The sequence below is a fragment of the Cyrtonyx montezumae genome, unplaced genomic scaffold (genome assembly GCF_038088225.1).
Source record: "Cyrtonyx montezumae isolate F1298 unplaced genomic scaffold, pur_monq_1.0 scaffold_0, whole genome shotgun sequence".
NCBI lineage: Eukaryota > Metazoa > Chordata > Aves > Galliformes > Odontophoridae > Cyrtonyx > Cyrtonyx montezumae.
Window position 1 is genome coordinate 22,065,073 of NW_027071824.1, and position 13,928 is coordinate 22,079,000.

Here is a 13,928-nt window from a genome sequence, read left to right on the forward strand (position 1 = left end):
ACATAGATAATGCCTCAATACAGCGTTATGCACTACTTATGAAGCCAGAACTTCTTCGGTCGTTCACAAGCACTTTGTTTGAACAGAGATTGTGAACTATTTCCTCACACTGGTGACTTCATTCTGCAGTTAGGCAGGACCATGAGATGTCAGTATTGTACATATGTGTAGTAAATGAGGATCCTCAGCTATGTCCATTGTGTCTACTTAATATGATTGGAAACTTATTAATTGATGAGCCAAGGTAAACTGTATGAGTTTCAAAAGGGCCAAATGACAAGTCCTGCATTTTGGTCGCAACAACCCCAGGCAATCTTACAGGCTTGGGGTAGAGTGGCTGGAAAGCTGCCTGACAGAAAGGGGCCTTGGTGTGCTGATGGACAGTCAGTTGAATATGAGCCAGCATTGTGCCCAGGTGGCCCAGAAGGCCGATGGCATCCTGGCCTGTTTCAGGAATAGTGTGGTGAGCAGCATTAGAGAAGTAATCCTCCCCCTGTACTCAGCATTGGTGAGACCTCACCTTGAGTATTGTGTTCAGTTTTGGGCATCTAAATACAGAAGGGCAACAAGACTTGTAAAGGGCTGGAGAATACGCCCTGTGAGGAGTGTCTGAAGGAATTGGGGCTGTTTAGTCTGGGGAGGCTGATGGGAGACATTATTTCTCTCTTCAAATATCTGGAAGGTAATTGCAACAAGAGTGGGGTTGGTTTCTTCTCACTGTTGACAGGTGACAGGACAAGGGGAAATGGCCTCAAGGTGCACCAGGGGAGGTTTAGGTTGGATATAAGGAAAAATTTCTTTACAGAAAGGGTTGTTAAGCCCTGAAATAGGCTCCCCAGAGAGTTGGTTGAGTCACCATCCCTGAATGTGTTTAAAATCTGTCTGGATGTGGTGCTCAGGGACATGATTTAGCAGTGGGCTGTTAGAGTTAGGGTAGTACAGTTAGGTTGACAGTTGGACTTGATGATCTTGAAGGTCTTTTCCAACCTGAGCAATTTCTATTATTCTCCATTTGATTTTATGTTGTAAAATAATTTTTGCAGGAATAGAGGTTTTGAAAGAGGATAGAAACAATTTTAAAAAGTCATTATTTTCATAGAATAAATTACTCTCTAATTTGATATTCTTAGGGCAGCTTCCTACTCCTATGCATCTCTGTCTTTATCAGTGTGGTTAATCTTTCATATTTGAAGCCATCTTTCAGTTTTGTACTTTGGACAAAAGTAATGTTATGGGTTTGTGAAGGGTTTAAACTTCGATTTCATCCTAAGTGTAAGGAAAATATGAAAATAATATGAATAATGAAAATAATATGAAATAACTCAATACTTTGTGAAAGGAAAAATGCTAAGATCTTGGATATCGAGATGTCACACTATCGTTTCTATATGATTTACAAAAACAGTTGTCAACACTCCTGACCTGAGGTGCTTTGCTTTAGTTTGGAGGACAACACTGAAATATCTGACAATTGGCTTGCCTGTATCTGTGCTTGTTGGTGCAGCCTCCTGAGATTTGTAGTTGCTGCATTTTGTGCTCTTTACTTCTCTGTGATTCAGCTTGACTAGCTGAAAAAGCCCCCTGGTTCACGGAGTTGGGCGGCTCTCAAGTGGCACTATGATGATTCAATTAAAGAAGGCTATTACAGTGATTGTTGACATATGTAGTCCATGCAAAGATCAGCTCACATGGGAAGAAAGAGACTGAAGCAACTAAAGTGGGTCTTATGGTGTAGTTCAGCTATTCATCTAAACATACAGATTTTTACCTCAGTGAAGCACAGCAAAAGACTTTCTTCCAAATTCTCTGTGCCTTGTAATTATAGGCTTTTTAGCTGATGGGCTTTTCAACAGAAAATCTCTAGCAGAATTGACAGTGTGTGAGGGAGCACGTGTAGTAAAATGGAGTTTCAAAAGAAGATTACTGTTGAAATCAAGAGCAAGTATAGGTAATTCATTAACAATGTACTACTAACTACTGATTCATACGAAAATTGCTTCTTATGAAGCAGCAATGCCAAATTATGAGCAGAGAGAGAATTTTTGCAAGATCTGTATGCTTAATAATGGAATTCGTATTTGGATTTAGAAGTTTAATGATCTGGGTCATCCCAGACCACGTGTTTTTGAAATTTAAGAAGCTTTAGAAACTCTGCTCTTGAGCTCCTAGTAGCTGGATTCATTTCTCTCAGCTGTAAGTACATAATGGATAGTAGGATGTGTTTGTTGTCGAGCTTTCCACTGTCCATCATGGAGATACCTTTGAGGTAGAAGCTGACTGAAGATAGAGGAGGTGAATTGTATCCCTTGTGGCAGAAACCTCTGATGACCATCCAAAAAGAAAATTAGCCAAATTAGCTAAATTTAGAACAAAACCAGCTCTTCCTCAGACCTTCAGAAGGACATTCAACAGAAAACTCTCACCTTTGCTTCCATCTTGATAACTTTCAAGCCTTTTCTCCTACAGTCAGATAACACTGCCTGGGGGCTTGTCAGCTGTCAGTGGGTTCTGCCCCTGTGGTAGTTCATACACTTCTCCATTCCTAGCTCTCACAGTCATAAGTTTTTCTTCATGTAAGGTGCATTCTCACTGTTTTCATACAGTTTGTCTTTGAAATAAATTTGACAGTGCCTAGTATATCAAGACCAATATTGGAAATAATCTTCATAAGGATGTGAACGAAGCTTTAAATAACAATATTGTGTTTTAAGTTTTGTCTGAGTTGCCTTAGGCATCAGAAGTTTAATCAGTTTTGCCAGGTTTTAGAACTGACTCAGCAGTAAATAAATGACACAGTTTTAGATGTTTGGAATTAGAAAAGCACCTGCAAAATCATGTCTGCATTTCAAATATACTTTCCCTGTTAATTCTGTAATGATGTCTGAGAAGTGGTATGAAGTGTGATTATATAACATTTTTTCTCATGCACATCAAGCTTTGTTTTAAGAATGGTTATGAGGCAGTTGTTTGTGTTTTCTTTGAGTTCTCCAAGCAGGCTTAGGGCTAAAAAGGTCAATCCCATTGCATGGTAAAGCTTGTCTGGTTTAGCAAGGTAAGCAGAAGATGAAAGACTAGGAAAACCTAATTGTGAGGGAAATGAAGGAGCTATTTCCCTTTGGAGCATCAGGTCAGGTGACTCAGATGCAAACAGAAATAAGGAGAATTTATATGTAAGGCATGAGCTTGTGTTTCCTAGATTAGAATTCTTAAACAAATTTAGACGAAGATTTTTGTTTGTGATTCTAATTAAACATTTTGACCTTTTCATTGTCTTAAGTCATTGTTGATGAATGGCAGCCTCGAGTGCTGCTTCCCAAACATAATTAAATGAGAATACATTTTCTGTGGAAGAGGTTATACATTTGCTGCATTTAAAACTTCCAAAACAGAAGAAAAAGGAGCTAAATGTACTTGAGGTTAAACTGTGCACCTTTGTAGGCTGGACGAGATGATTTTGAATCTTTAATTTGAAGTTTTCCTTTTTAAAAAATTTACATGGAAAAGTTTAAGATGACCACAAAATGCAAATGACCTTTTTAGTCTTTCTTTTTAAAAGGGATAAGACCGATATAATATATGTGTATATATATATATATACGTGTAGAAAAGAATACCAGTTCAATTATGACTATTAAAGTGTGTGTTGTGCTTTATCTTGTGTCAGTTCATTTCCAATTATTATTCAGTAATCTTTCTATGCTGAACTAACCAAGCTGCTCACAAGAGTGATGTCTGTCGTGTGAACTGACTTTTGCAGAGAAAGTGTTCACAATTGACACAGAACAGTATTTTGAGCTAGATCTGCAGGAGGTGTGTAATTTTGCAGCACAGCCATCCAACATCCATCTGTCCTAGTCATGTTTTGTGCAGTTTAGCTTAAAACCTGTCCATGACGCATGTTTAGGGAAGCATATGTGAATGTCACTTAGCAATTTATTCCACATACATGCTAGTAATTTTTTGCACTTTTGTGCATTCGTAAGAAAGAAGTCACTGCATATCACCTCCTGGAATAACGTTGCAGGATTGAGTTCCACAGTTATATGAGTACTTTTTATAATGTAAATATGCCTTTATCATGTTGCTTTACGTTACCCAAGGTAGCATACACTGTAATTTACTCTGCAGTTCCTATAAGCAATATTCCTGTAAGCTTGCAATGCACGTATGGAATTTACTTTGGTACATTTCCACAGAAACCCATATATCTCTAAGTGCACTTTATTGTTTGAAGCAAAGATACACACTTGAATTTGAGAGACCTTGTTCACACTTAGAAGCTCGTCAGGATGGTTTCCCAACTGAATTCAGGAGCTGAAAGAAATTTTCACTTATTGTATGGACAATTAATGTAGGGGCAGATTCCTTTTTGCAGACAACAGCCTTTCTACTTAACAATTTCTTCAGAAATGTTAGTAGTTTTTGCTACTTAATTAAATTTCATATTAAATGAACGTCATGAACTAACACAGACAAAGAATATTGCTGCCTTTCTTTGGAGTTTTATTTGCATACTCTTTAAATGAGAGCAGTAATCTCAGTGTTCCACATCTTGCTCTATGCTATACTGACAGGATCTGCTTCTTCTCTGTACTTTTTGTTTTGGATTACACCACTGGATTTGTGTTCATTGGATTGATAATACATGATCTGTTACTAGATGAAACATTTGAATCTCCAGATCCTCTCTGTTAATAGTTTTTTCATAAGCAGTGGAAGTGATTGATTTTTTCACTTTTGGTATGGATTTTTTTTTTTCCTACATACACTATTATGTGATCCCAGCTTCTTATCCCTTTTCTGCATTTGTACAACACTTCCAATGTGGGAATTTATTCCCAGCTTCTAATAATGATGCACATCACCCAGCTGCAAAGTTTTAATACTTTTTTTTTTTTTTTAACTTACTGGGGTATGCAGATGAGATAGCACAGTTTTTTAAGATTTGGCTAGTAATATGAGATGCTTAGTCACATGGAAATTCAGTTTTCAATCGTAATTTAAGGAAAGAAGGTAGTTGTAAGTCATTTTACCAGAATATCATTTTATATTTTGAGCAGTAACGCATTTGAAAAAAGGATGAAAGGTGGAAGTTATTTAATATGTAATTAAGATATTAATTCTGTATGAAATTTGCAAAAGAGAAAAAAATGGCATTGTCAGCTAATCATTCTGTCTAAATAATCTTTGTGTTTTCAAAAAAATAAAAAAATAAAAAATGTAGTTCATATGAAAGTGAATCTTTCAGTTGAGCTTGAATTATAAAGTCTATGGACCAAATTAGCCTGTAAAGTTGAGTTGGAAACATTAATTAATGTGGAAAATATGAGAAAAATACTGCAAAATCAATTTAAATGTTTTTATATCCACTCCATTAGCTATAAAAAACAAAAAAACAAACAAAAAAAACAAATCTATGTTGCTGGCCCTGCTATTTCCAGGGATGAAAAATTGCATTATGTGATATATGGTTTTTTTCATTTCTCAAAAGAAAGGGGGAATTTTTCTTTGAACGTAAAAGCTGGTTTTTTTTTTGTTTGTTTATTTTGAACAACCTTTGACAACTGTGTCAGTACTGTGGACAGCTGGAGTGATTTATACTTTTATATACTATACAATACTAGTAATACAATCAAACATTAAATTTTGTATCCAGCAATAGTATTTAACTACTTTTATCTACTTTATACCTTTTCTATGTTGATATTTCCTTCTCTAAAGACTTTAAGCCTATACATTAACTTATTCTTGTCTATGGTACTTTCAATACATTATCTTGATTAAAAAAAATCTAAAATAAAATTTCTAAACTAAAACAAGTAGCAAAAACTGACTTTTCATTCTGAGAGATTGGCCTATGATTTACTGTAGAAGTTCTTCTAGGAACAATTCTGAATTTCTTTTTTCATTTTTTTAATTTATTTTTTTATCTGTGTTCAGATGGAGGACGTCATAGCTCGCATGCAAGATGAGAAAAATGGGATTCCTATTCGAACAGTCAAAAGTTTTCTTTCCAAGATCCCCAGTGTCTTTTCTGGTAAGAGTCAATGTGATTTTGATATTATTTAAGATTCCCATTTTTCATTGTGTAAGAGAATGTTCAAATGGCAAACACTTAACTTACTGCTATGGGGAATTCACAGTTATCTGGCCTGGGAAGACATTGACTATCATTTCATTACTTTGATAATAAAAATTATTTATATGTTTCTTGCACATTGGAATGTGTTTTTTGCATATGTGTTTTTGACAGTAGATTTACTGAAGGCAGTACATAATTTACTGCAAAAATTCAATTCATTTTTATTGCAGTTTTTTTGCTTTTTAGATTTGATTATTGTGTAAAGAGTTTAAAAAGTAGTCTAGTATATGAATGTAAGAACTGTTACAGCTTCAGCACAAAAAGGAACTAATAATAGCACTCTACAATTGATACTGAATTGTTGATATTTTTTATAACACATATAATCTTTTATGAGCTTTGGCTCCTGGTGCCCAAGAAACTAAGGCTGAGATGTCTGTGCTGACATGTAAAACAGTGGTAAAGTTTATAGGTAACTCAAGACAGTTTTGTTGTACGCACAAAAATATTTTTATTTTTAATTAACTATTATTAACTACTAAGTATCTAGTTATACTTGGAGGAGATGGAGGAAAGGAAGAAAAAGCATAGCAATTCATTTATTTCATTTTCAGTTTTTCTGCCCCAAATACAATTGCAATAATTTTTCCAATTGGATACTAAAAGAAATGACCTGAAAAGCACACCTATAATTTTCTTGCACATAATAGTTACTCGACTTCTGTTAGAATTAAAAAAAAAAAAAAGAAAAATAAGATATCTATTTGAGTGTATTTATGAAGGCATGTATTATATCTAGTGAGCTGCCCCGGAAAATGACCCATAAAAGCTGGAACTTTGCAACTGTTTGTGGAGAAAAGCAAAATAAGTAGGGTCCTGTGAAGGGAAGACATAGTGGGGGCCTTATTGATGCTTATAAATATCTAAAGGGTGGATGTCAAGTGGCTGGAGACAGGCTCTTTCAGTTATGCCCAGCCACAGAGGCTATGGGGCCACAGTGGAGCACAGGAAGTTTGTTATCAAAATCAGAAAAAAAAGTATCCTTAGTTAGTTTGGTATTACACAGCACTGGAACAGGCAGCTCAGAGAGGCTGTGGAGTCTCTCTCTGGGGATAGCAAAAACCTGCCTGGACACTTTCCTCTACAGCCTACTATAGGGAGCTTGCTTTAGCTGGGAGTTGGACTTCTGGCTTGAAAAAAGAATGAAAAAAGACACATGAAAAAGAATACAAACCCATGCATGTGTCATAATACTACTCATATTTTTGTCAAGAGCATATAGACTTATCTGTGAGTGTGCAAGATTAAGCAGCAAATTTGTGGTGTAAGTTCACTAGAGCTAGTGAACTGCAGATTAATTTGAGTAACAGCATTTCAGTTCCCTATACATAGGAAGTGAATTATGAAAAACACCTCTCAATTCTTGACTGAACTCTAATATGTCAAAATACAAAATATTGAAAGCAAGGAGGTAAAAACAAGACAACAAAAATTGATACTTGTCCTGTTCCTATACTCCATCCCTTGGTTTGAAGAAATTCTTCACAGCTGTTTAGCATCAGTGATGTTAATGATATTCATTTAAATTCTTTTCTATGATAAAATTACCTCTCATATTATTCAAATAACTATGGTGAACAACTCAGTATATTACAAAGTGTGTAACAGAAATGATAGGGCTTATTATACATATTAATGAAAAAATACTGAAGAGGAAAAAATACATCCTTGACAAATTCCAAGGGCACTTTGCATAAAAGAATCATTGGAGGTGCAGTATTGGGAGCTGACTACTGCTCTGTTTCTTCTTGGATGCAATGAGAGAATGGTTTCATTGCATTCATTTTTTTTATACCAGTGTTTGTACCATTCACAGAGCAGGTATTCTACTGATTACCCAGTTGTAAATTGCTTTTTCAGTATAGCACTTTACTGATTAGTCCTTCTGCTGCCTTCCGAGGCCATTCTAACAGTATTCCGTATGTCTAGTATGATTGTGGCCAATAATATTTTATACTAGACGTTAGACCTTACTGAGTCTTGCTTCATTCAGCTAGTGCTTGTGAGGTCTTTGAACAGTAAGAAGTTACAATGTGCTGTAGCAGATGGTCTTTGTAATGATAGTTTACATCAAGCTGAGTCACCACAATGTTACTTGCAACTAGGCTCAGAGTAGATGCAAGTAGATGAATAGGCATGTAGAGCTCTGTAGAAAACAGACTAATGTGCCTATGCATCCTAGAACATCACTGGTTGAAAACAGGCTTGCTGTATTGTAAGTACCGTACTGGTAAATGAAATTATTTTAGAAACTGTATGATTATCTTATGGGTGAAAAAGTAGCTGATAAGTTGGGGTTACATCAGACTGGAAGACAGTCAGTAGTAAGGTTCTGCAGGTCTCCCTTTTAGGACCAGCACATGCATCTCTTTCAAGACAGGCTGCATTTTCAGCAGGGCTAATGGATAAATTAAAGTGAGTATTTCACACATGAGATGATGAAAAGACCAGTAAGTGTAATTTTAAAGTAGCTGTTTTCTTTTAATTGTGCAACACAATTCAGACAGTAGGCTTTCTTGAGTGTTTGGCCCAGTTCACTGTAGTGCCTAGCATGGAACGTATTGATTTATTGCATAAAGTATTTTCTATAGTACTGCTTCAACTTAAAACTGGTGAGCTGTACAAATGGATGTTTTTTGTTTGTTTTTAAAATGTATTTTTTTAGGAGTATATAAAAGAGCCAGAAGTATCTCTGGTTCAGTTCATGTAAGCTAGAAGTTTCTTTAGGGAGAAACTGAGTTATTTTTCTCAGTAGCCTTAAGCATATTACAAATCTGGGCATCTAAAACTGAACTTGAGTTGACATTAGTGTTGTTTCCATATCGTTCTTGGGGAATTTGATGGTTTGCCATTCAGTGGTAAAATTCTAGTTCTCCATGTCTCTGGATCAAAGACATTTTCTACCATTAATTCTGATGACCACACTCGTAGGCCATCAGTTTTTCAGGAAGCACACATTTGAAACATTTGTTATCTGATTAAACTTAAAACAATGCAGGATCCCCCACAGGCCTACAATTTGTAGTCTAAAGGTGAAGTAATAATTGTATTATTTATTGGATACATATTATGACTTTGATTTGAAACTATAAAGGCTCCAAGAAAAAAAAAAGAGAGAGAATTTGCTCCTTCCATGTGATTATTTTTTCATTTTGATGAACAAAGGAAGGGCTTGCTGTTGTTGTCTCCATGGTTTTTAAGTGCTTTGGAGGAGTGAAGATGTTTATATAGGCATCTTGCCAGTCAACAGTAATAATTGCATGAAGATTGTCATGTGCGTTCTTTACTAACAGTGATTAGAGCATCAAAAATAAAAAGAAGGCAATTTGCCAGGGACATGGTTCACTATTAGGCCTGGAAATTGATAAAAAAATACTTGCTTGAAATGATGATGAACGTAGGGAGTCTGACATATGAATCATAAAGATTAGGAGGAGCTCTAAAATATCATCTTTATTTTTACTAAGGAGAGATAGCAAGTAAATGCCAAAGTTTTGATGTTCACTTTCCAGCAGAAAGAAGCATTCAGAGTTTGTTGATAATGTACTGAAATACTCAAGGGTTTGTTTTAGGGATCTTCACAAGGCAGATGCGTGGGTTGGTCAATGCTAGTATTGAAAGCTTCATAAGCTGATCAGAATGTGGATATTTTTAAAGAAAGATAAGGTGATGTAGGGATGTCATGGTGTTTACAGATTACTAGTGTGATGCTTTACAGGATTTTAAATTATTTAGTACTTGGATATGCTTGCTGATAAATGTGATGGTGGGAAAAACTGAACAAAATATGTGGACAGTGTGCCCAGTGAGTGGTGTGTAAATGTACATAAGGGACTCTGTAGTGTTTTTTTGAAGGAATGGGGAGATGTATGAGAAATGCGTGTTCAATTAAAGAGTACACACAGAGGCAGAATAAAAGGTATTGAAGGATAGAGTTTCCTTACAAGTTGTTCCTAGCTGTTTCTGTTGTGTGGCTCAATACATTTAGAAAGGAGTCACAGCTTGAACCAGAAATGATAGGAAAAGATCAGTACAAAGATGGTTTATAAAGTCTCCTGAGTCACAGAGAAGGTGAAAAAAATCATTTATCTTTCCTAGGATAGTATAATTCATATAAAATCTTTAGCTTTTTTCTCTTCCTGGATGTGAGGATGACATTGTGTCTATTCTGCTTATGCACTTCATTTTCTTTTTTTTAGAAAGTTATTGCCATCATATGACATACTAATTAATCAGTTCTCGTAATCACAGAAAATGCTTATTTCTTTTATTCCAGGGAAATTGTTAAGATAATGAGATATTGCGTTTTGATTAGAAAATGTATTCACTTCACATAATCATAAATTTCCAATCTGTATTTTAGTATTATAATATGCTTGATGAAAACAGGGAATCCATATGTTTAACCCTCAAACACCCAGCCCAAAAGCAGACTAGCAGTCTCAGTAGTATGGTCAGAGGTAGTGAGAGATATTCCAGAAGAAAGCAGTGTCATGGTAGCCCATCTCTCCCACAGATCATCGATGGGTGAGTCCCAGATATGAATGAATCACAGAAGCTGCCTACAACAAGAGTATTTCTTGTTATAGAGAGGAAAGCAGCAAAAAATAAAAAGCGGTACAGGGGAAACTGGATGACTCATGGGACTAATGACAAGAGAGTATTTCATCTGTAATTTTGATCTTGCCCAACTGAGTGATGAGTTGTTAGCATCTGATGACTGTTCCTGCTGCATATGAAATTAGTTGATAGGTTTATCCAATTCAGTACTGAAAATTACCTACTGAAAAGATGAAAGAGAAAGCTGTACTACTTGGATTGACAGAAAAGAAGCCCCACAGAAGCATAATAACTCAGTCATCTGGTACCTTTGAAGCAAAGTTATATTGCATTATAGGTAAATGCAAGGATTTTTGAATTTACATTTTTGCTATCTTTTCCAGAAGAAATTAACCATGTGTGAGAATCTAGGATTCCCTTATCCCAACCCCTTGATTTTTATGGACATTTTTCTCATTCAGTGTATCTATTCAGTGCTAGGTTGGTAAGAGGTTCCTGCTTTCTTGTTCTTTTAATTCCTTCAAGTCCCCCACCACCTTCTTTTTCCTGCATTCTTCTATACCTATAATTCAATAGTAATTGCTGGGTATCCTATGCAAGATTATTTGCAAACAGAGCCTTCAGTGTTAAAACTGCAAGCTGGCAGCCTTGATTAGGTTCAATCTTAGTAAAACATTTGATGAAATGAGAAGATCTTTGACAGTACAGTAATGACAGAAGTTGGCTTATTCCTTCTCCTCTGCCATTTCATAAAGACAGGAACTTGCTGTCTTTACAGTTTCAGTTTTCAAACCAGAACTTTTGAGAATAAAAGTTAATAATTCTCTATCCCCAGATGAATAGTTGGTTTGAATTTTAAATACCAATCATTCTTGTGTGTTGATTGCATTCATCATTTTGTCAAAAAGTTACTGATTTGCATTTGTATGTTCATGGTCTTTTGGGGGCTGATATTTTTCAGTAGAAGGCTTGTTCTTTTGCTTATTGATATCATGTTTCTGATTTTTTGAGGCAGTAGTAGAAGAAATCAGTAAAGTTGTGGCATAAGATTCGACATGCAGTCATTTCAGTGTACTGAGATAATGAACTGATTAATGAGTGCTGCCTTCTATGCTTTTCTGCTTGACAAAAGAAAAGTAGAATTTTGGGTGCTGTCTGCGTAGGTTCACCTCAAGATTTCTATTTGTTTGTATATCCAACTTTGACACATCATACATATTGGAAATATGGCCATTGAAGGGCAATCCTAAACTGCCTTAAACTTGTGAACACTTTTGTGATTATCAAGCAGTTCTGTGGCTGTGGAGCTCAGAATGGCTGTGTGACATACTGGGATGGGCTGTGACCACCTTAGAACATTCAGCTCATATTCCATTGGAACAAGAAGTAAATGAAGGGAATGAAAAACTGTTTTCAGTAACCTTGATACTCAATGATGATTTTGCTTCCTGTTTTCATTTTAAGAAAGGCACGTGCCAGTATCAGTCTTTTGCTAAATCTCTGTCAGAATTAATATCTTTTCAAAATGTGCATTTTCATTTGTTATTTTAAACAGAAAAAACAATTCTTATTTTGTATTTGCTTCCTCCTAACCAAATTTTAAAGGAGAATTTTAACAAATTTTAGGAGAATTAGGAAAAAGATCTTAATAGTTGTTCTTTTGTTGAGATATTTGAGATCAATGGAAATGTTCATTTTTCATTTATGATTCATCCATATGAATTGCACTGTTGGAATTAGATGATCCCCTGCTACCCAAATGCTGCATAAAGCCTTAGAGTGGAGCTTGCTTCCAGATAAATTCTTCTGGGCCTTGCTGATCATAGATACAAATTTTTTCCTAACTTTTCCTACTATGTTGTTTTGTCTTGAAATTGTTTCCCTCAATCCTTGTACTGCCTTCTTCCTAGCCTGTTGTACGTAAAAATTTGCCTGCTTTTTTTCCCTTTTTTTTTTTTGAGGAGGGGGGGGGCAGGTGGGTTGACGGGAATAGGATTGTACCTGTGAATTTTGAGTACTTCTGATCAGTATGTGAGAAAACTTTTGTTATGGCCAAACTACTTTGTCTTACTTTGCCGTTTCTTGACATCCAGTCTCTGGACGATGGACATTTCTCGTTCTTGAAAACTTTGGGCTGAAAAGGAGCCTTGAGTCAGTTTTGCATCAACCTGAAATTAGCAGAATTTCTCCAACTTATCACAACTACATTTTAGCTGGCTTGCCAGCTGGTTTCTTCTGGTATAATAACACCAGTTAATTACTGCCTTGTTATGTTGTTGTTGTAGCAGCAAAAATGAGTAGTACACAAAGAATGACCTGCCCCAACACGCACATACAAGCATATATAGCATTTATATATATAACATGTATTTGTGCATAGAAATAGTGTGCAATATATCAACTTTAAAACAAACAAACAAAAAAACACTTCTAAGCTAATAGAACATCTGTAGAAGCAATTAATAATATAGACTCACTGAAGTCTGTTATATGTATAGTCAAGCCTTGTAGGAAGACAAGGAACAGAGCAGCAGTCCATGATTCCAGCAGAGTCTTCCCTTACAAATATTATTGGCATGAAGGAGGATATAGACCTTGTCAGTACTTGGATAGAGAAGTCAAACTCCAGTGAAAATTAGTGAGAATTTATATGTGTGTGTGTGTGTGTATAAATAAATATATTTGAAGGTGAAGAGAATATAAGAATTATTGTTCCCTGCACCACATGTGCATTTTGCAACATAATGGTTTTGATTATGAGACATAGTAGTGCTTGAGTGAAGGAGCAGAAAGTGGAACTTTTGGATATTTGATGAGTGTCTCACTGTTAGAATAATGTAATATCTGAAGGATTTCAGTTGTTGCTGAGAATTTGTTCTATTATATCATGTGAAAAACACCAGTCATGGGGTTTTTTCAACAGACAATTGAACCACCTTGGCTCTTCCTGAAATATTTACCTTTTGAAGTGTGTTAAATGCTTGAAAATAAAAAAGCTGTTCTTAAATGCTGAAGTGTGATATGCATCTTTCCTTGTCACAGAAGAGGTTTCTATTCTTTTGTAGTACAAAAGCTGTATGTGTAGTTTTGATGCATAAACACCAGCAAGGCATTTTAGTTGTTTGAATATACTTGTTTGGATCTTGGCTCAGTCAGTACATGCAAATATTCATTTTATGCCTTAAATTGTAGTAAACTTCGTGGATATTAGCTGTTTAAAACTACT

General features: G+C 35.5%; 1 protein-coding gene across 1 annotated transcript in view; it reads left to right on the plus strand.

Moving 5' to 3' along the window:
• RGS7 (regulator of G protein signaling 7) overlaps positions 1-13,928 on the plus strand; it is a 195,671-nt gene that overhangs the window by 84,407 nt on the left and 97,336 nt on the right. Inside the window, exon 3 of the mRNA XM_065729858.1 lies at positions 5,941-6,037. Within this exon, the coding sequence (XP_065585930.1) occupies positions 5,941-6,037 (97 nt within the window). The remainder of the gene's footprint in view (positions 1-5,940; positions 6,038-13,928) is intronic.